This window comes from Staurois parvus, unplaced genomic scaffold, assembly GCF_062004578.1.
Source record: "Staurois parvus isolate SC_StPar_1 unplaced genomic scaffold, SC_StPar_1.0 ptg001691l, whole genome shotgun sequence".
Lineage (NCBI taxonomy): Eukaryota > Metazoa > Chordata > Amphibia > Anura > Ranidae > Staurois > Staurois parvus.
The window spans coordinates 396,946-419,899 of NW_028319487.1; the positions used below are offsets into that span (position 1 = coordinate 396,946).

At 47.2% G+C, this 22,954-nt stretch overlaps 1 protein-coding gene across 5 annotated transcripts in view; it reads right to left on the minus strand.

The window, feature by feature from the left end:
- Positions 1-22,954, minus strand: part of CNTFR (ciliary neurotrophic factor receptor) — a 572,233-nt gene that overhangs the window by 340,002 nt on the left and 209,277 nt on the right. For 4 of the 5 annotated variants that reach the window (XM_089663460.1, XM_089663459.1, XM_089663456.1 and 1 more), the window contains exon 3: positions 20,125-20,203. In XM_089663460.1, coding sequence (XP_089519586.1) covers positions 20,125-20,203 — 79 coding nt within the window. Of the gene's footprint in view, positions 1-20,124; positions 20,204-20,293; positions 20,430-22,954 lie in introns of those variants that run through there. The other variant, XM_089663458.1, reaches the window with a different exon arrangement.

Consider the following 22,954-nt stretch of genomic DNA (forward strand, 5'->3'; position numbering starts at 1 on the left):
ATACTGAGGATGAGAGGTATGGGAGAGAAAAGGGTCACAGTGGAGGAGAGGACAATACTGAGGATGAGAGGCATGGGAGAGAAAAGGGTCACAGCGGAGGAGAAGACAATACTGAGGATGAGAGGTATGGGAGAGAAAAGGGTCACAGTGGAGGAGAGGACAATACTGAGGATGAGAGGCATGGGAGAGAAAAGGGTCACAGCGGAGGAGAAGACAATACTGAGGATGAGAGGTATGGGAGAGAAAAGGGTCACAGTGGAGGAGAAGACAATACTGAGGATGAGAGGTATGGGAGAGAAAAGGGTCACAGCGGAGGAGAAGACAATACTGAGGATGAGAGGTATGGGAAAAAAAGGGCCACAATGGAGAAGAGGACAATGCTGAGGATGAGAGGTATGGGAGAGAAAAGGGTCACAGCGGAGGAGAAGACAATACTGAGGATGAGAGGTATGGGAGAGAAAAGGGTCACAGTGGAGGAGAAAATGATACTGAGGAAGAGAGGTATGGGAGAGAAAAGGGTCACAGCGGAGGAGAAGACAATACTGAGGATGAGTGGTATGTGAAAAAAAGGGCCACAATGGAGAAGAGGACAATGCTGAGGATGAGAGGTATGGGAGAGAAAAGGGTCACAGCGGAGGAGAAGACAATACTGAGGATGAGAGGTATGGGAGAGAAAAGGGTCACAGTGGAGGAGAGGACAATACTGAGGATGAGAGGTATGGGAGAGAAAAGGGTCACAGTGGAGGAGAAGACAATACTGAGGATGAGAGGTATGGGAGAGAAAAGGGTCACAGCGGAGGAGAAGACAATACTGAGGATGAGAGGTATGGGAGAGAAAAGGGTCACAGCTGAGGAGAAGACAATGCTGAGGATGAGTGGTATGTGAAAAAAAGGGCCACAATGGAGAAGAGGACAATGCTGAGGATGAGAGGTAAGGGAGAGAAAAGGGTCACAGCGGAGGAGAAGACAATACTGAGGATGAGAGGTATGGGAGAGAAAAGGGTCACAGTGAAGGAGAGGACAATACTGAGGATGAGAGGCATGGGAGAGAAAAGGGTCACAGCGGAGGAGAAGACAATACTGAGGATGAGAGGCATGGGAGAGAAAAGGGTCACAGCGGAGGAGAAGACAATACTGAGGATGAGAGGTATGGGAGAGAAAAGGGTCACAGCTGAGGAGAAGACAATGCTGAGGATGAGTGGTATGTGAAAAAAAGGGCCACAATGGAGAAGAGGACAATGCTGAGGATGAGAGGTATGGGAGAGAAAAGGGTCACAGCGGAGGAGAAGATAATGCTGAGGATGAGAGGTATGGGAGTGAACAGGGTCACAGTATTATTATTATTATTATTACTACGAGTTTATATAGCGCCAAAGGGTTTGCTCAGCGCTGTACAATAGAGGGGGGGACAATACATGGCACAGCACAACAACAACAAACAACGTACGAGGGGTAAGAGGGCCCTACTCTTTCGAGCTTACAATCTAGGAGGGAGGGGGTAAAGGTACAGTAGGAAGTGGCTGAGGGGAATGAGGGGTGGGAGGAAAGAGGGAGAATGGCCGTTAGGTGAGGGTGGGGTAGGCTTCCCTGAAGAGATGGGTTTTGAGGGAGCGCCTGAATGTGAAGAGGGAAGGCGACAGTCTGATGGATTGGGGCAGTGAGTTCCAGAGGATGGGGGAGGACCTGGAGAAGTCCTGCAGTCGTGCATGGGAGGAGGAGACCAGGGAGCAGGATAGAAGGAGGTCCTGTGAGGAGCGAAGGGTACGGGTAGGGCGGTACTTGGTGATCAGGTTGGTGAGGTAGTCAGGGGCAGTGTTGTGAACGGCTTTGTAGGTCAGGGTTAGGAGTTTAAATTTGATGCGTTGGGCAATCGGGAGCCAGTGGAGGGAGAGGCAGAGGGGGGTGGCAGAGGTGGAGCGGGTGGTGAGGTGGATGAGTCTAGCCGCTGAGTTCAGGATGGTCTGGAGCGGGGAGAGCCTGCACTTGGGTAGGCCGGTGAGAAGAGAATTACAGTAGTCAAGGCGTGAGATGATGAGGGAGTGTACTAGAAGTTTGGTGGTGTCTGGGGTGAGGAAGGTACGTATCTTGGCAATGTTGCGAAGATGGAGCCTGCATGTGTTTGTGAGTGATTTGACATGAGGTTGGAAGGAGAGGTTCGAGTCAAGAATGTCGCCAAGGACTTTGGCTTGCTGGGCGGGAGTGATAGTGGAGTTGTTGGTGATGATGGATAGGAAGGGGGGGGATGTTGGCAGGGGGAAAGACGAGGAGCTCAGTTTTGGAGAGGTTGAGCTTGAGGAAATGTAGCGACATCCAGTCTGAGATGTCATTTAGGAGGTGAGTGATGCGGGCGGAGATAGTGGGGGTGAGGAGGGGGGTGGAGAGGTAGATTTGGGTGTCGTCAGCGTAGATGTGATAGTTGAAGCCATGAGAGTGTATGAGTTTGCCCAGGGAGGAGGTGTAGATGGAGAAGGGGTCCAAGGACAGAGCCTTGGGGGACCCCAACAGAGAGGGGGAGGGAGGGGGAGGTGGCACCATTGTAGGTGACACTGAAGGAGCGTCGGGATAGGTAGGATGAGAACCAAGAGAGAGCAGTATCTCTGATGCCAAGGGAGAGTAGTTTATTAAGGAGGAGGGGGTGGTCAATTGTGTCGAAGGCCGCAGAGAGGTCCAGGAGAAGGAGGACAGAGGAGTCGCCCTTGGCTTTGGCGTTTAGTAGGTCGTTAGTGATTTTGAGGAGGGCAGTTTCAATGGAGTGTAGGGGACGGAAGCTGGACTGTAGTGGGTCAAGGAGGTTATTGTCTGTAAGGTGGGAGCTTAGGTGATCGTAGACTATGCGTTCAAGGAGCTTGGAGGTGAGTGGCAGCAGGGAGATGGGTCTGAGGTTGTTGGGGTCCGCGGGATCCAGGGAGGGCTTTTTGAGGATGGGGGTGATATGCGCATGCTTTAGGGGGGAGGGGAATACGCCAGTAGAGAGGGAGAGATTGAAGATGTGGGTGAGGGAGCGGATGAGGGAGGCGGGGGGTGACCGGAGGAGTTGAGAGGGGATAGGGTCCAGGGGGCAGGTAGTGAGGCGGGCTTCTGAGAGGACTTTGGCGACTTCCTCAGTAGTGACAGGGCTGAGAGAGTGCAGTGCGGGGGGGGGGGGGTTACAGTAAAGGAGAAGACAATACCGGGGATGAGAGGGAGCATACAGGAGGAGCCAATTAGGAGGAAAGGACAAAATTGAGGATGAGAGATAAAGCCAGAGTAAAGGATAGGATAATATTGAAGATGAGAGGGAAGAGAAAGAAGGGACCAAAATGATGGAGAGGAAAAAACTGGGGATGAGGAGGAGGAGAATGATGGAGCCACAGTGGAGGGGAAGATAATACAGAGGATGAGAGAGAAGACAGAAATGGGGCCACGGTGCAGGAGAGGACAATACTGAGGAAAAGAGAAAGGAGAGAGAAGTCCTAAAAGAAACTGTGTTGACTTTCCGATTTAACATTTTTCCAGGAAGCATTAGCAGTTCTAATAGTTCTTTCCTGAATTTGCTTTTTAATCTTTGCGGAGTGCTGCTGGTATCAGGGATGTAACAATCTCTTGTTTGTTTGTATTTTATTTTCTGTTTGAACAGTTTTGATGCAGATGTTATCCAAAATCTTGTACAACCAAACTTTCAAGCTACACAATCTTTTGATTTTCCTGTTTCCAATACACACTTAAAATATGCGTAGTGATAAAAGGAGAATGCATTAAAGGCACTCATTAATCAAACAGTAGAAGAGAAAAGCAGTCCGCCTTCTCCAGAATAACACTTTGATCTCGGGGGCTGTGCATCAACCACGGCTCCCCCCAACCGGAGGAAGATGATCTACTGAGAGGCACAACTCCAGGACAACATGTGCCAGAGATGCTATCTATCTTTTTCAAATATCTTGCATTTTAATTTTTAACAGGAAATTATATCTATACAGTTTATAGATAAATATTTTCTCCTCTCGGTCCCCACAGTTATTATACAGTAAGAAGACATGATCACCTACAAGGGATACGAAGGTCTATAGGGAAGGACTGGGGTCTACAATCTGATTTCCCACACACACATAGAAAACGTTCACCCCAAGCATTGAAGCTGGCTTTAATTTAGTCGGCGTGTATTTGCACTTCTCTTTGGCAGGAATTCTGCGGAAGTAAAATAAACAGCTTGTTGCTCTAATTATGGATTTTGCTTCCTTTATTGAAATAGTTGGAGCTGGCTGATCCCCAGAGGCTGCAACTTCTGACAGCTGCTTGAAATTCCCTCATCTTTGTTCCTTGTGACAGACTGGCAGCAAAGAAACCAACTTTTATAAATCTGCCTTCACCAAGCCTACCCTGAGCTCTTTCCAGAGAAAGACTTGATTTACTAAGTCTGCCATGAGCTTTAAAAAAACTAAGACCTGTTTTGCCAAGTCTGCCTTGCCCTTCCCCTGCTTTATCAAGACTGCCTTGCCCTTCCACTGCTTTACCTAGACTGCCTTGCCCTTCCCCTGCTTTACCAAGACTGCCTTGCCCTTCCACTGCTTTACCAAGACTGCCTTGCCCTTCCACTGCTTTACCAAGACTGCCTTGCCCTTCCCCTGCTTTACCAAGACTGCCTTGCCCTTCCCCTGCTTTACCAAGACTGCCTTGCCCTTACCACTGCTTTACCAAGACTGCCTTGCCCTTCCACTGCTTTACCAAGACTGCCTTGCCCTTCCCTTGCTTTACCAAGACTGCCTTGCCCCTCACCTGCGTTACCAAGACTGCCTTGCCCTTCTCCTGCTTTACCAAGACTGCCTTGCCCTTCCCCTGCTTTACCAAGACTGCCTTGCCCTTACCACTGCTTTACCAAGACTGCCTTGCCCTTACCACTGCTTTACCAAGACTGCCTTGCCCTTCCCCTGCTTTACCAAGACTGCCTTGCCCTTACCACTGCTTTACCAAGACTGCCTTGCCCTTCCACTGCTTTACCAAGACTGCCTTGCCCTTCCCTTGCTTTACCAAGACTGCCTTGCCCCTCCCCTGCGTTACCAAGACTGCCTTGCCCTTCTCCTGCTTTACCAAGACTGCCTTGCCCCTCCCCTGCTTTACCAAGACTGCCTTGCCCTTCTCCTGCTTTACCAAGACTGCATTGCCCCTCCCCTGCTTTACCAAGACTGCCTTGCCCTTCTGCTGCTTTACCAAGACTGCCTTGCCCTTCCACTGCTTTACCAAGACTGCCTTGCCCTTCCCCTGCTTTACCAAGACTGCCTTGCCCTTCCCCTGCTTTACCAAGACTGCCTTGCCCCTCCCCTGCTTTACCAAGACTGCCTTGCCCCTTCCAACTAAGAGTGGTTTATTAACCAGAGTTCTCTCCAATGTTAGGTTAGTTTTATTAACCCTGCCTTGAGATCTCCTCAGACCTGTTTTACTAAGTCTGCCCCTAACTCTCTCCAGACTAGAACCTGTTTTACTAAGCCTCTCCCAATGTTATCCCCAAACTAAGATGGGTTTTACTAAGCCTGCCCCTGACTCTCTCCAGACTAGAATCTGTTTTACTAAGCTTCTCCTAGTGTTATCCCCATCCAGAGCTTTCTTCAACTAAGACCTGTTTGCTATACCTGTCCAGAACTCTCTCCAAACTAAGACTTGATTCACTAATCCTGGTCTGAGCTCTCTCCAAACTAAGAAACATATTACCAAGCATGCCCTGAGCTCTTTCCAACTAAAACCTGTGTTATTAAGTCTGCCTCAAGTTCTCTCCAAACTAGAACCTGTTTTACTAAGCCTCTCTCAATGTTACCCCAAACTAAGACAGGCTTTACTAAGTCTGTCCCAAGCTCTCTCTAGACTAGAACCTGGTTTACTAAGCTTTTTCCAACGTTATCCGCAAACTCAGATGGGTTTTACTAAGTCTGCCCCAAGCTCTCCACAGACTACAACCTGTTTTACTAAGCCTCTCCCAGTGTTATCCCCTAACTAAGACACGTTTTTCTAAGATTATCCCAAGCTCTCTCTAATTAAGACTTGTCTTACTAAGCCTGCCAATGTTCTCTTCAAACTAGAACCTGTTTTACTGAGCCTGCCTTAAGACATCTCCAAACTAAGATGAGTTTTTACTAAGCCTGCCCTGAGCTCTCCTCAGACATGTTTTAATAAGTCTGCCCCTGACTCTCTCCAAACTAGAACCTGTTTTACTAAGCCTCTCCCAATGTTATCTCCAATGATGGGTTTTAATAAGTCTGCCCCAAGCTCACCACAGACTACAACCTGTTTTACTAAGCCTCTCCCAGTGTTATCCCCAAACTAAGACAAGTTTTACTAAGATTGCCCCAAGCTCTTTCCAATTAAGACCTGTTTTACTAAGTCTGCCTGAGTTCTCTCCAAACTAGAGCCTGTTTTACTGAGCCTGCCTTAAACCATCTCCAAACTAAGATGAGTCTTTACTAAGCCTGTCATGAGCTCTCACCAAACTAAGACCAGTTTCACTTTTCCCACCCTGGGCTTTCTTCAACTAAGACCTGTTTGCTATGCCTGTCCAGATCTCTCTTCAAACTAAGACTTGATTCACTAATCCTGCTCTGAGCTCTCTCCAAACAAAGAAAAACATTACCAAGCATGCCCTGAGCTCTTTCCAACTAAGACCTGTGTTATTAAGTCTGCCCCAAGTTCTCTCCAAAGTAGAACCTGTTTTACTAAGCCTCTCCCAATGTTACCCCAAACTAAGACAGGCTTTACTAAGTCTGCCCCAAGCTATGTCCAGACTAGAACCTGGTTTACTAAGCCTCTCCAAGTGTTATCCCCAAACTAAGACACATTTTACTAAGATTGCCCCAAGCTCTCTCCAATTAAGACCTGTCTTACTAAGCCTGCCAATGTTCTCTTCAAAATAGAACCTGTTTTACTGAGCCTGCCTTAAGCCATCTCCAAACTAAGATGAGTTTTTACTAAGCCTACCCTGAGCTCTCCTCAGACCTGTTTTAATAAGTCTGCCCCTGACTCTCCAGACTAGAATCTGTTTTACTAAGTCTCTTCCAAAGGTATCCCCAAACTAATATGGGTTTTACTAAGTCTGCCCCAAGTTCTTTCCAGACTAGAACCTGTTTTACTAAGCCTCTCCCAATGTTATCTCCAATGATGGGTTTTACTAAGTCTGCCCCAAGCTCTCCACAGACTACAACCTGTTTTACTAAGCCTCTCCTAGTGTTATCCACAAACTAATACAAGCTTTACTAAGATTGCTCTAAGCTCTCTCCAATTAAGACCTATTTTACTAAGTCTGCCCCAAGCCCTCTACAGACTAGAACCTGTTTTACTAAGACTCTCCCAATGTTATCCTCAAAGATGTGTTTTACTAAGTCTGCCCCAAGCCCTCTCCAGACTAGAACCTGTTTTACTAAGACTCTCCCAATGTTATCCTCAAAGATGGGTTTTACTATATCTTCCCCAAGCTCTCAGCAGACTGGAACCTGTTTTACTAAGCTTCTCTCAGATTTATTCCCAAACTAAGACACGATTTACTAAGTTTGTCCCAAGCTCTCGCAAACTAAGACCTATTCACTAAGCCTGCCCAAGTTTTGTACAAACTAGAACCTGTCCTAAGTCATCTCCAAACTAAGATGAGTTTTTACTAAGTCTGCCCCAAGCTATCTCCAAGCTAAGATAACTCTTGCTAATCCTGCCCTTAGCTCTCTCCGAACTAAAACCACTTTTTCTAAGACTTATCTAAACTCTCTTCAAATTAGGACCAGCTTTGCTAAGACTTACCCAAGCTCTCTCCAAAGTTAGATGAGTTTTAATAGGTCTGTCCCAAGCTCTCTCCAACTAAGACCTGTTTTACTAATCATGCCCTAATCCAAACTAGAACCCGTTTTACTAAGCTTGTCCAAGTTATCTCCAAGCAAAGATGACTTTTACTAATCCTGCCCTGAGCCCTTTCCAAACTAAGACCAGTTTTTCTAAGACTTACCTGAGTTCTCTCCAAACTAAGATCACTTTTACTAAGTCTGTCCTGAGAACTAAGACCATTCTTATTGATTATGCCCTACATTAGGACCAGAGTTGCTCCAAAGCAAGCGTTATTGGTTCACTTGGAGAATATGTCTGTCTCCCCACAGACCTTGGATCGCGCTCGAAGTATGGGGTTGCCTTTAGACCCCATTGGTCGTTAGAATGTTGCAATCTTTGAAATATAGAGAAATTTGGTTTTATTGGAAAAATACATTGACATATTAAAGTGTGTTGTGGGAAGTGAAAAATTAATTATAAGAAAAGAAACTTTATTGTGTAAGCATAAAACACCTTCAATGCTTCACAGCTGCTCAAGCTACTTCATCAGGTACAGAGCGTAAATACTCCTCTACGTTACTTACAGTAGTCTGGAGAGAAATGTTGTAGGTATTATATGTGGATGATAGATGATGTTGGAGGTCCCTCCACCCCTGTTTAGGGATGGCTGTTCCATTTTGATGTATATGACCTCTTAACATCACAGAATATGCCATAGATGGCCTCTTAACATCACAGAATATGGCATAGATGACCTCTTAACATCACAGAATGTGCCATAGATGGCCCCTTTCAACATCAAAGAATAGAAGACCTCTTTCAACACCATAGCACATCATGTAGATTGCCTCTTTCAACATCAAAGAACATGGTGTAGTTTGTCTCTTTTAACATCACAGAACATGACGTAGATGGTCTCTTTCATCATCACATCACAGAATGTGAGGTAGATGGCCCGATTCAACATTATAGAATGCAATGTAGATGGCCTTTTTCAACACCATAGAATGTGACGTAGATGGCCTCTTTCAAAGTCATAGAAGGTGACGTAGATAGCCTCTTTCAAAGTCATAGAATGTGACATAGATGGCCTCTTTCAAAGTCATAGAACGTGACGTAGATGGCCTCTTTCAAAGTCATAGAACGTGACGTAGATGGCCTCTTTCAACATCACAGAACGTGATGTAAATAGTCTCTTTTAACGTCACTGAATGTAACGTAGATGGCCACTTTCATTCTTACAGAGCATGATGTAGATGGCCTTTTTCAACATCATGGATGGAATCTTTTTACATTAGAGAAAGTGCCATCAATTACCTCTTTCATAGAACACAATGTTGATGACCTCTTTCAACTTCACAGAACCTGACATAGATGGCCTCTTTCAACATAATAGAATGAGACATAGATGTTCTCTTTCATTGTGATAGAACATGTATGATGGCCTCCTGGAACATTAGAGAACGTGACATAGATGGCCTCTATTAACGCCATAGAACACAATGTCAAAGACCTCTTTTAGCATCAGAGAACGTGACATAGATGGTCTCTTTCAACATCATAGAACGTGAAGTAGATAGCTTCTTTTGACATCACAGAACATGGCATGGCCTCTTTTAACATCATAGAATATGACATATATGGCCTCCTTCAATATAATAGAATGTGACATAGATATCCTCTTTCAACGTCATAGAACATGATGTGCATGGCCTCTTTCAGTGTCATGGAATGTGACATAGATGGCCTCTTCCAACATCACAGAACATGACATAGATGGCCTCATTCAACATCATAGAATATGAAGTAGATAGCCTCATTCAATATCACAGAACACGTGACATAGAGGGAGTCTTTCAACATAACAGAATGCAATGCAATGTGATAAACATGCATAATGCTCATGACCTTTTTCAGCATCATGGAATAGGACGTAGACAACCTCTTTGAACATTAGAGAATGTAAGGTAGATGGCCTCTTTCAGTGCCATGGAACATGACATAGATGGTCTCTTTCAGCACAGAGAACATGATGTAGATGGCCTCTTTCAGTGCCATGGAACATGACATAGATGGCCTCTTTCACTGTCATAGCCTCTTTTGACATCACAGAATGTGATGTAGATGGCCTTTTTCAACATCATAGAACGTGACATAGACTCTTTCAACATAAAAGAATATGAAGTAGATGTTCTCTGTCAACATCATAGTACACAGCCTCTTTCAGCTTCATGGAATGTGACATAGATGGCATCTGTCAACATAACAGAATGTGTCACAATGTGATAGAACATGTATGATATTCATGGCCTTTTTCAATGTCATGGAACACAACGTAGACAGCTTTTTTCAACATCAGAGAACATGGCGTAGATGGCCTCTTTCAACATCAGAGAACATGAGGTAGATGGCCTCTTTCAACATCAGAGAACATAACATAGATGACCTCTTTCACTATCATAGAATGTGATGTAGATGGCCACTTTCATCATCATAGAACGTGATATAGATGGACTTTTTCAACATAACAGAATATGACGTAGACGTCCTCTTTCAACATCATAGTACATAGCCTCTTTTAGCGTCATAGAACACATAAATGGCATATTTTAAGATAATAGAATGCAATGCACCGTGATAGAACATATATGATGCTCATGGCCTTTTCCAGCATCATGGAACATGACAGTCTCTTTGAACATCTGAGAACGTGACATAGACGACCTCTTTTAACATCAGAGAACATGACGTAAATGGCCATTCAACGTCACAGAACATGATATAGATGGCTTCTTTTACCATCATAGAATGTGAAGTAGATAGTCGCTTTCGACATCACAGAATGTGATGTAGATGGCCTCTTTCAACATCATAGAACGTGACATAGATGAACTCCTTAAACATAGTAGAATTTGACATAGGTGTCCTCTTTCAACATCATAGCACTTAGCCTCTTTTAGCGTAAAAGAACGTGACATAAATGGCACCTTTCAACATAATAGAATGCGATGCAATGTGATAGAACATGTATGATGTCCATGGCCTTTCTCAACGTCATGGAACATGAATTAGACAGCTTCTTTCAACATCAGAGTACGTCATGTAGATGGCCTTTTTCAACATCAGAGAACATGAGGTAGATGGCCTCTTTCAACATTGAAGGACATGAGGGAGATGACCTCTTTCAAAATCAGAGAACATAACATAGATGGCCTCTTTCACCATCATAGAATGTGAAGTAGATAACCTCTTTCACCATCATAGAATGTGATGTAGATGACCCCTTTCAACATAACAGAATATGACATAGATGTTCTCTTTCGACGTCATAGTACATAGTCTCTTTTAGCACCATAGAACGTAACATAAATGACATATTTTAAGATAAGAGAATGCAATGCAACGTGATAGAATATATGTCATGTTCATGGCATTTTCCAGCATTTTGGATTTTGACGTAGACAGCCTCTTTCAACATCATAGAGTGTGAAGTAGATAGCCTCTTTCAGCATCACAGACTGTGATGTAGATGGCCTCTTTCAGCATCACAGACTGTGATGTAGATGGCCTCTTTCAGCATAATAGAATATGACGTGAATCTCCTTTTTCAACATCATAGTACATAGCCTCTTTTAGCGTCATAGAACGTGACATAAATGCCATCTTTCAACATAATAGAATGCAACACAATGTGATAGAACATAGATGATGCTCATGGCCTATTTCAGCACCATGGAACAGGACGTAGAAAGCCTCTTTCAACATCAGAGAGCATGACATAGATGGCCTCTTTTAACATAATAGAATATGACGAAGATGTCCTCTTTCAATGCCATAGTGCATAGCCTCTTTCAGTGTCACGTGATGTAGATGGCCTCTTTCATTGTCATAGTGCATAGCCTCTTTCAGTGGCATGGAACGTGATGTAGATAGCCTCTTTCAGTGTCATGAAACATGATGTAGATGGCCTCTTTCAGTGTCATGGAACGTGATGTAGATGGCCTCTTTCAGTGTTATGAAACGTGATGTAGATGGCCTTTTTCAGTGTCATGGAACGTGATGTAGATGGCCTCTTTCAGTGTCATGAAACGTGATGTAGATGGCCTCTTTCAGTGTCATGGAATGGAATGTGATGTAGATGGCCTCTTTCAGTGTCAAGGAAGGTGATGTAGATGGCCTCTTTCAGTGTCATGGAATGGAATGTGATGTAGATGGCCTCTTTCAGTGGCATGGAACGTGATGTAGATGGCCTCTTTCAGTGTCATGGAACGTGATGTAGATGGCCTCTTTCAGTGTTATGAAACGTGATGTAGATGGCCTCTTTCAGTGTCATAGAACGTGATGTAGATGGCCTCTTTCAGTGTCATGGAACGTGATGTAGATGGCCTCTTTCAGTGTTATGAAACGTGATGTAGATGGCCTCTTTCAGTGTCATGGAATGGAATGTGATGTAGATGGCCTCTTTCAGTGTCATGGAAGGTGATGTAGATGGCCTCTTTCAGTGTCATGGAACATGATGTAGATGGCCTCTTTCAGTGTCATGAAACGTGATGTAAATGGTCTCTTTCAGTGTCATGGAATGGAATGTGATGTAGATGGCCTCTTTCAGTGTCATGGAAGGTGATGTAGATGGCCTCTTTCAGTGTCATGGAACATGATGTAGATGGCCTCTTTCAGTGTCATGAAACGTGATGTAGATGGCCTCTTTCAGTGTCATGGAATGGAATGTGATGTAGATGGCCTCTTTCAGTGTCATGGAACATGATGTAGATGGCCTTTTTCAGTGTCATGGAATGGAATGTGATGTAGATGGCCTCTTTCAGTGTCATGGAAGGTGATGTAGATGGCCTCTTTCAGTGTCATGGAACATGATGTAGATGGCCTCTTTCAGTGTCATGAAACGTAATGTAGATGGCCTCTTTCAGTGTCATGGAAGGTGATGTAGATGGCCTCTTTCAGTGTCATGGAATGGAATGTGATGTAGATGGCCTCTTTCAGTGGCATGGAACGTGATGTAGATGGCCTCTTTCAGTGTCATGGAACGTGATGTAGATGGCCTCTTTCAGTGTTATGAAACGTGATGTAGATGGCCTCTTTCAGTGTCATGGAATGGAATGTGATGTAGATGGCCTCTTTCAGTGTCATGGAAGGTGATGTAGATGGCCTCTTTCAGTGTCATGGAACATGATGTAGATGGCCTCTTTCAGTGTCATGGAATGGAATGTGATGTAGATGGCCTCTTTCAGTGTCATGGAACATGATGTAGATGGCCTTTTTCAGTGTCATGGAATGGAATGTGATGTAGATGGCCTCTTTCAGTGTCATGGAACATGATGTAGATGGCCTCTTTCAGTGTCATGAAACGTAATGTAGATGGCCTCTTTCAGTGTCATGGAAGGTGATGTAGATGGCCTCTTTCAGTGTCATGGAATGGAATGTGATGTAGATGGCCTCTTTCAGTGGCATGGAACGTGATGTAGATGGCCTCTTTCAGTGTCATGGAACGTGATGTAGATGGCCTCTTTCAGTGTCATGGAACGTGATGTAGATGGCCTCTTTCAGTGTCATGGAACGTGATGTAGATGGCCTCTTTCAGTGTCATGGAACGTGATGTAGATGGCCTCTTTCAGTGTCATGGAACGTGATGTAGATGGCCTCTTTCAGTGTCATGGAATGTGATGTAGATGGCCTCTTTCAGTGTCATGGAATGTGATGTAGATGGCCTCTTTCAGTGTCATGGAATGGAATGTGATGTAGATGGCCTCTTCAGTGTCATGGAACGTGATGTAGATGGCCTCTTTCAGTGTCATGGATTGTGATGTAGATGGCCTCTTTCAGTGTCATGGAATGTGATGTAGATGGCCTTTTTCAGTGGCATGGAACATGATGTAGATGGCCTCTTTCAGTGTCATGGAACATGATGTAGATGGCCTCTTTCAGTGTCATGGAACGTGACGTAGATGGCCTCTTTCAACATCATAGCACGTGACATACACGGTCTCTTTTAGCATCAAGTATGTTGAGGTAGATGGCTTCTTTCAACGTCATTGAACATGAAATAGATGGCTTCTCCACAATAAAAGTTTAATACCCTCATTCCAAAAAACAAAACAATTTAGAAATATTTATATACTGTGTACCTGGTTGAAGGGGGGTTCTGGGTGCCTTTACTCCCCCTACACTTGTCGATCTTCTTGCATCGAATATATTAAGTGCAATATAACACTTCCAGGCACTTATTACCTCTTGCAGGGATCAACCACCCCACCCCCCACACACACACCCTTCATCTGCTTTTCTCTCCAAAAGAACAAAATCATCATTGTCGAGGCTTCATCCATCTACTTCCTAGACTGAGATGCTGGCTCATAGATGGCCCAACCATGTAAATCCTGGTGCCTGTGCAGTTCTGTGTTCACAAATGTCTGACACAGATCAACCTCTGACCTTGTCAGCTGCTACAACATTGAAGTCTGATTACTGTCAAAAAGGAGACTGTTGAAATGCTTGCTCCTGCCTGCAGAAGACTGGTGACATCAGCCTGGACTAGAGTTCAGCCCTTGACCCATGGAAGGTGGAGCTTTTATAAAAAATGATACTGTTGCTGTGTATTCTGACATGCCAGGAATGTATTTATGAAAAAAGAAACACGGATATTAACTATACCTGTACCATAACAATGCAGTGGCCATGTTGTCAGAGTAAAGTCATCTCTGGCCTGCTCAAGAAGTGACCCCCACCTCCCCCTCAGTCTGGTGCAGATGCTCTCCTGGTGCCAGCCAGACAATCGCAGGGTCATTGTCGACACCAATCTAATTCTCCCATAACTGTCCACACAAAGAGCCCACAGGGAGCACTTAGAAGGGATCTGGAGGTCGGCCTGTGATTTACAGGCAGGAGGACAATCAGATTACAGGCAGTGCAGGGAGAGAGAGGAAGAGAGGACACGTGTGTGTGCGGGTCCTCCCGAACCTCCGGTCTGGAACGTTTCCTCTCCATCTATCGATCTGATGAAGTATCATCAGATCTCCGGCCGGCTCTGGCCTCCTAAATATCAGCACACGGCGCAGCACCAAATTATCCTGAGCATAGAGAGGATAGAATCGGCACGCACTGACGGCAGATACACTTTCTGCAGATCGGTAACCTTTAGGGTGAAGCCATATGTTACCCATGAAGGACAAAGCAACAGGTTCACCGAAAGCAGATGGAAACCCTAACTGGATGACCTTGAATGATTCTGATCTCCTGGAGCTTCCATCAACCGGTCAATGTGCTGGATTCCAGGTATGGACCAAGCCCATGCACTGTATGGTCTCCACTAGGGGCTGATGCGACTGGGTGACAACGCAGAAGCAAAACTAAGAGACAGTTGTCACCCCATAACAGGAAGTGCCTGAACAAGGACAGGATCATGTCAATGAGAGTTGAAGACTGAAGAAAGCTGAAACAAGTTCTGAAGTTCTGAAGGAACATGTCAAGACTAGGAGGTTTTAGTCATTGGGTTTAGATCTACTTCAATGGTGGGCATGCTCCTCCTCCCAGGAGTCAACCTGAGATTGTTAACCCCTTGGCGCTGGCGCCTCTCGGCCCTTTAAGGGTTTCAGAAGCTGGGAGGAGGGGTGGGGCTTTAGGGTCATGTGACAGCCGTGATTTGCCGTCACGGCGGTCACATGATCGGGAAAGGTCCCGATCGAAAGAGGAGATTGGGACCTTTCTGTGAGTACCGGACACAGGTGCTGGGAGCGCGCAGGGCCCGTGCTCTCAGCACATATGTTTTTTTTAATTGCACACAAATGTGCGTCCGCTCGGCGTCTAGGCCCAGAAGCCGGGAGGCCGCACATTTGTGTGCGGCCGGCGTGAAGAGGTTAAATTCAAAAAGAAGAAGCTGCAGATCCACAAAATCATTTTTCTCCCTGCTTTAAAAAGAAATAAAAGTCAACCGATGAGTATAAATATTCCCAGTCTACTCCGACTCTTCTCCTCGGATGGGGCGAAACGCGTTGGTGCAGAAGGCGCAGGGTCTAGCGGAGGGTAATGTGCTTGGACTTATTATTGTAAATTTGTCTATGTTGCAATAAAGATTTTGGAAGAAAAAAACATGGCGGATATGCAGCTTCTTCCATTTGAATTTGGGAAATACTCTGCACTGCTGGAGGACTCCGCTCCTTCCTCTATAACTCTCCTCTCCTGAAATACTCTGCGCTGCTGGAGGACTCCGCTCCTTCCTCTATAACTCTCCTCTCCTGAAATACTCTGCACTGCTGGGGGACTCCGCTCCTTCCTCTATAACTCTCCTCTCCTGAAATACTCTGCGCTGCTGGAGGACTCCGCTCCTTCCTCTATAACTCTCCTCTCCTGAAATACTCTGCGCTGCTGGAGGACTCCGCTCCTTCCTCTATAACTCTCCTCTCCTGAAATACTCTGCACTGCTGGAGGACTCCGCTCCTTCCTCTATAACTCTCCTCTCCTGAAATACTCTGCACTGCTGGGGGACTCCGCTCCTTCCTCTATAACTCCTCTCCTGAAATACTCTGCGCTGCCGGAGGACTCCGCTCCTTCCTCTATAACTCTCCTCTCCTGAAATACTCTGCACTGCTGGGGGACTCCGCTCCTTCCTCTATAACTCTCCTCTCCTGAAATACTCTGCACTGCTGGAGGACTCCTCTCCTTCCTCTATAACTCTCCTCTCCTGAAATACTCTGCGCTGCTGGAGGACTCCGCTCCTTCCTCTATAACTCCTCTCCTGAAATACTCTGCGCTGCTGGAGGACTCCTCTCCTTCCTCTATAACTCCTCTCCTGAAATACTCTGCTCTGCTGGAGGACAACGCTCCTTCCTCTATAACTCCTCTCCTGAAATACTCTGCACTGCTGGAGGACTCTGCTCCTTCCTCTATAACTCCTCTGAGCTGCTGGAGGACTCCTCTCCTTCCTCTATAACTCTCCTCTCCTGAAATACTCTGCGCTGCTGGAGGACTCCGCTCCTTCCTCTATAACTCTCCTCTCCTGAAATACTCTGCGCTGCTGGAGGACTCCGCTCCTTCCTCTATAACTCCTCTCCTGAAATACTCTGCGCTGCTGGAGGACTCCGCTCCTTCCTCTATAACTCTCCTCTCCTGAAATACTCTGCGCTGCTGGAGGACTCTGCTCCTTCCTCTATAACTCTCCTCTCCTGAAATACTCTGCGCTGCTGGAGGACTCCGCTCCTTCCTCTATAACTCCTCTCCTGAAATACTCTGCACTGCTGGAGGACTCCGCTCCTTCCTCTGTAACTCTCCTCTCCTGAAATACTCTGCTCTGCTGGAGGACTCCGCTCCTTCCTCTATGACTCTCCTCTCCTGAAATACTGTGCACTGCTGGAGGACTCCGCTCCTTCCTCTATAACTCACCTCTCCTGAAATACTCTGCACTGCTGGAGGACTCCGCTCCTTCCTCTATAACTCCTCTCCTGAAATACTCTGCACTGCTGGAGGACTCCGCTCCTTCCTCTATAACTCCTCTCCTGAAATACTCTGCGCTGCTGGAGGACTCCGCTCCTTCCTCTGTAACTCTCCTCTCCTGAAATACTCTGCACTGCTGGAGGACTCCGCTCCTTCCTCTATGACTCTCCTCTCCTGAAATACTCTGCACTGCTGGAGGACTCCGCTCCTTCCTCTATGACTCTCCTCTCCTGAAATACTGTGCACTGCTGGAGGACTCCGCTCCTTCCTCTATGACTCTCCTCTCCTGAAATACTCTGCTCTGCTGGAGGACTCCGCTCCTTCCTCTATAACTCTCCTCTCCTGAAATACTCTGCACTGTTGGAGGACTCCGCTCCTTCCTCTATAACTCCTCTCCTGAAATACTCTGCTCTGCTGGAGGACTCCTCTCCTTCCTCTATAACTCTCCTCTCCTGAAATACTCTGCACTGCTGGAGGACTCTGCTCCTTCCTCTATAACTCTCCTCTCCTTAGGAGAATGCAGCACATTTTTGCTCCAGGAGGGAAGGCGGGGGGGGGGGGGGGGGGGTGGGGGGGGGTTGGGCTCCCAGTCATGTGATTGCATAAAAGGAGTCCAGGCTCCCAAACCTGTGACAGGGCCAGCAGCAAGGGGGTAATGATCACAGAGCGCCATTCATCTGTGTCTGGAGTTCTCCTTTAAATGAGTGATATATACTGTGTGTGTCATACAAATATACATAGATTGGGACCCAATTATTTCACATCATCCCAGTTCACACTCCATGCGTTTCAGTTGCTTTTTTTCTGCATCCAAAACGCACAGAAAGTCGTTGATATGGGTGTCAGTGTCATCGTTCACATCAGCGCTTGCAGTTCCGGTGCGTTCCGGGCGCAGAAAAAAAAAGTAGGACGAGTTGCATTTTTCCTGCACAGAACTGTACTGGAATGCGGTAAAACGCATCAAAAATGCACCGGAATGCACACATCCCTATTTAAATTCAAGAAAAAGGGGGAAAAAATGAACCGGAATGCATAAAAAACGCACCGGAATCCATCAAAAATGCACCGGAACACGCCAAAAACGCACTGGAATGCATATGCCCCTATTTAAATCGAAGAAAAAGAGAGGGGGGGGGAAAATAAATTGGACTGCGCCAAAAACGCACCAAAACACTCCTAAAGTGCATCGTAACACGCCAAAAACGCACTGGAATGCACATGTCCCTATTTAAATCGAAGAAAAAGAGAGGGGGGGGAAAAAATGAACTGGACTGCGCCAAAAACACACCAAAACGCTCCAAAAATGCACCAGAACACACCAAAAATGCACCGAAACATACCAAAAATGCACCAGAACGCACCAAAAATGCACCGAAACATACCAAAAATGCACCAGAACGCACCAAAAACGCACTGGAATGCACACGTCCCTATTTAAATTGATGAAAAACAGAAGGTAAAAAAAAATGAACTTCAAAGCATCAAAAACGCACCGAAATGCACCAAAAATGCAGAGGAACATGCCAAAAACGCACTGGAATGCATACATCCCTATTTATATTGAAGACAAATAGAGGGGAGAAATATGAACCAGAATGCATAAAAAACGCATCGGAATGCGCCAAAAAGGCACAGAAACATGCCAAAAACACACTGGAGTGCGCTATTTAAATTGAAGGAAAAGGGGGAGAAATAAACCGGAATGCATAAAAAAAGCATCGAAACGCGCCAAAAACGCACTGTAATGCACACGTCCCTATTTATATGGAAGAAAGAGAGAACGGAAAAATGAACCGCAACGCATCAAAAACGCACTGAAACGCGCCAAAAACGCACTGGAATGCACACGTCCCTATTTAAATTGAAGAAAAAGAGAGGGGGGGTGAATGAACCGCAACGCATCAAAAACGCACTGAAACGCGCCAAAAATGCACTGGAATGCACACGTCCCTATTTAAATTGAAGAAAAAGAGAGGGGGGGAATGAACCGGAACGCATCAAAAACGCACTGGAACCCGTCGAAAATGCACCGGAACATGCCAAAAATGCACTGGAACGCACACGTCCCTATTTAAATTGAAGAAAAAGAGGGGGAGAAATGAACTGAAATGCATAAAAATCGCACTGAAATGCACCAAAAACGCACCAAAACACGCCAAAAACGCACTGGAATGCACACGTCCCTAAATGGAAGAAAGAGAAGGCGGAAAAATGAACTGGAACGTGTCAAAAACACACCGAAACGCGTCAAAAATGCATCAGGACATGCCAAAAACTGAGACTTAAATTGAAGAAAAAGAGAGGGGGAAAAAAACGCACCGGAACGCGTCAAAAATGCACCGAAATGCACACATCTGTATTTAAATCCAAGAAAAATAGAAGGGGGAAAAACAAACCGGGATGCTTAAAAACTCACCGGAACTCGTCAAAACCGCACCGAAACACGCCAAAAATGCGCACGCAAAACCGCATCCAGAACGCGTCTGGACTGTGTCTCCATAGTGCGAACCGACCCTTAAGACGCGCGCACGTTGGCCTCCATCTGACCAGTAAACAGCTGACCTCACTCACCCGCGTCCCGGATTGGCGACTTTTCCTGCCAAACAATCCGTACGCCCGGACGTCCCGATGACAGCGTCTCCTTCCTCGGCCCGCCCCTCCATGACACGTATTGATGTCTGACCTCAGAATATATGGAGATGAATGATTTACGACGCAACCGGGACGTCACGCGCACATATATTATATTTATTTATTTGTATATTTTTTGCGCATAACACCGGCCCCGGTGTGCAGAGGGTTAACAATCCTCCTCGGACGTGACCTTGCCTTCCCTTTTGGTGGACCGCCTGCGCCCCCCCCGTGGGTGCCCCCCAATATATATATATATATACAAAGTAGGAGTGGACTTACCCTCGTTGTGTCGTTGTGCGCACACCATGACGGCCGCCGCGAGCACCACACAGCAGGCTGATGTCACCGGGTTTGCCATCTGTTGAGAGGATAGAAAAAAATTAAAAAAGAAGAAGAGGTTAGGAGTGAGGAGGGGAGCAGCTGGACGGCGGTCGCGTCACGCGGTCACCTAGTCATGAGGACCCGGGTGCGTTACTTGTGACTCATCGTGCACTTCGCTGCTGGACGATCGACAGGCAGAGGGAGCTGAGGACCCAGAGCGGAGCTGGAGGATTAATGATCTGGGCTGGACACTGACGTCTCCCTCTCTCCCCTTCCAGAGTGAGAGGCGAGAGACGTGACCGGCTGAATAATCACAGGAGAGGCGCAACGCACAACCGAACGCACAGCCGAACGCACAGCCGAACGCACAGCCGAACGCACAGCCGAACGCACAGCTGAACGCACAACCGGACGCACAAAAGGATGCACAACTGACCGCACAACCGGACGCACAACCAAACACACAGCCGAACGCACAGCCGGACGCACAACCGAACACACAGCCGAACGCAAAGCTGAACGCACAGCCGGAAGCACAGCCAGGCGCACAACCGAACGCACAGCCGGACGCACAGCCGAACACACAGCCGAACACACAGCTGAACGCACAACTGGACGCACAACCGAACGCACAAAAGGATGCACAACTGACCGCACAACCGGACGCACAACCAAACACACAGCCGAACGCACAGCCGGACGCACAACCGAACACACAGCCGAACGCACAGCCGAACGCACAGCCGGACGCACAGCTGAACGCACAACTGGACGCACAACCGAACGCACAACCGAACGCACAAAAGGATGCACAACTGACCGCACAACCGGACGCACAACCAAACACACAGCCGAACGCACAACCGAACGCACAACCAAACACACAGCCGAACGCACAGCCGGACGCACAACCGAACACACAGCCGAACGCACAGCCGAACACACAGCTGGACGCACAACTGGACGCACAACCAAACGCACAAAAGGATGCACAACTGACCGCACAACCGGACGCAAAACCAAACACACAGCCGAACACACAGCTGAACGCACAACTGGACGCACAACCGAACGCACAACCAAACACACAGCCGAACGCACAGCCGGACGCACAACCGAACACACAGCCGAACACACAGCTGAACGCACAACTGGAAGCACAACCGAAAGCAACAAAAGGATGCACAACTGACCGCACAACCGGACGCACAACCAAACACACAGCCGAACGCACAGCGGAATGCAAAGCCGAGCGCAAAGCCGAACGCAAAGCTGAACGCACAGCCGGAAGCACAGCCAGACGCACAGCCAGGCGCACAACCGAACGCACAGCCGGACGCACAGCCGGACGCACAGCCGAACGTACAGCCGGACGCACAACTGAACGCACAGCCGAACGCACAACCGGACGCACGACCGGACGCACTACCGAACGCACAGACAGACGCACAACCGAATGCACAGACGGACGCACAACCGGACGCACAGCCGGACGCACAGATAACGGAAGAACAACCGAACGTACAAAAGGATGCACAACTGAACGCACAGCAGGACGCACAGCCGGGCGCACAGCCGAACGCACAGATGGACGCACTACCGAACGCACAGACAGACGCACAACCGAATGAATAGACGGACGCACAACCGAACGCACAACCGAACGCACAACCGAACGCACAGCCGGACGCACAACCGAACGCACAGCCGGACGCACAACCCAACGCACAGCCGGACGCACAACCCAACGCACTGCCGGAGGCACAACCGAACGCACAGCCGGACGCACAACCGAACGCACAGACGGACGCACAACCCAACGCACAACCCAACGCACTGCCGGAGGCACATGGGTGACCTCTTCTATCCCATTAGATATGGACCAGGCTGGCGATTTACCCCCCCCCCCCGCCACAATATACGGCCAGGAAGGCGTGAATGCGCATTTTTGCACTACATCTATTCATTTCAATGGGCTGCCCGACGCACGACAAACTGCCAAAATTGTGTGGTTTTTTTTTAACTGCGTGCGCAAAAAACAAAACACATGACCGCTTGTCACCTTTGGGACACCAGTACCAATCAATGGTACTGCAAGAAGCGCGTTTCTGCGCACTTTTGCAGGAGTTCACCAAGGCTGCGTTCACACCCGCGCATTTCCTAATCTAGCCATTTGGGAGTCGCCGCAATTCTGCCCGCAATTCCAAATCGCACTGCAATGATGGCGAAATGCGGCGTGCATGTTTTTGTGCACTATTCCTCCCACTGACACCAATGATGGGGCACTATTCCTCCCACTGACACCAATGATGGGGCACTATTCCTCCCACTGACACCAATGATGGGGCACTATTCCTCCCACTGACACCAATGATGGGGCACTATTCCTCCCACTGATACCAATGATGGGTCACTATTCCTCCCACTGACACCAATGATGGGGCACTATTCCTCCCACTGATACCAATGATGGGTCACTATTCCTCCTACTGACACCAATGATGGGGCACTATTCCTCCCACTGACACCAATGATGGGGCACTATTCCTCCTACTGATACCAATGATGGGACACTATTCCTCCCACTGACACCAATGATGGAGCACTATTCCTCCCACTGATACCAATGATGGGGCACTATTCCTCCCACTGATACCAATGATGGGGCACTATTCCTCCCACTGATACCAATGATGGGGCACTATTCCTCCCACTGACACCAATGATGGGGCACTATTCCTCCCACTGACACCAATGATGGGGCACTATTCCTCCCACTGACACCAAT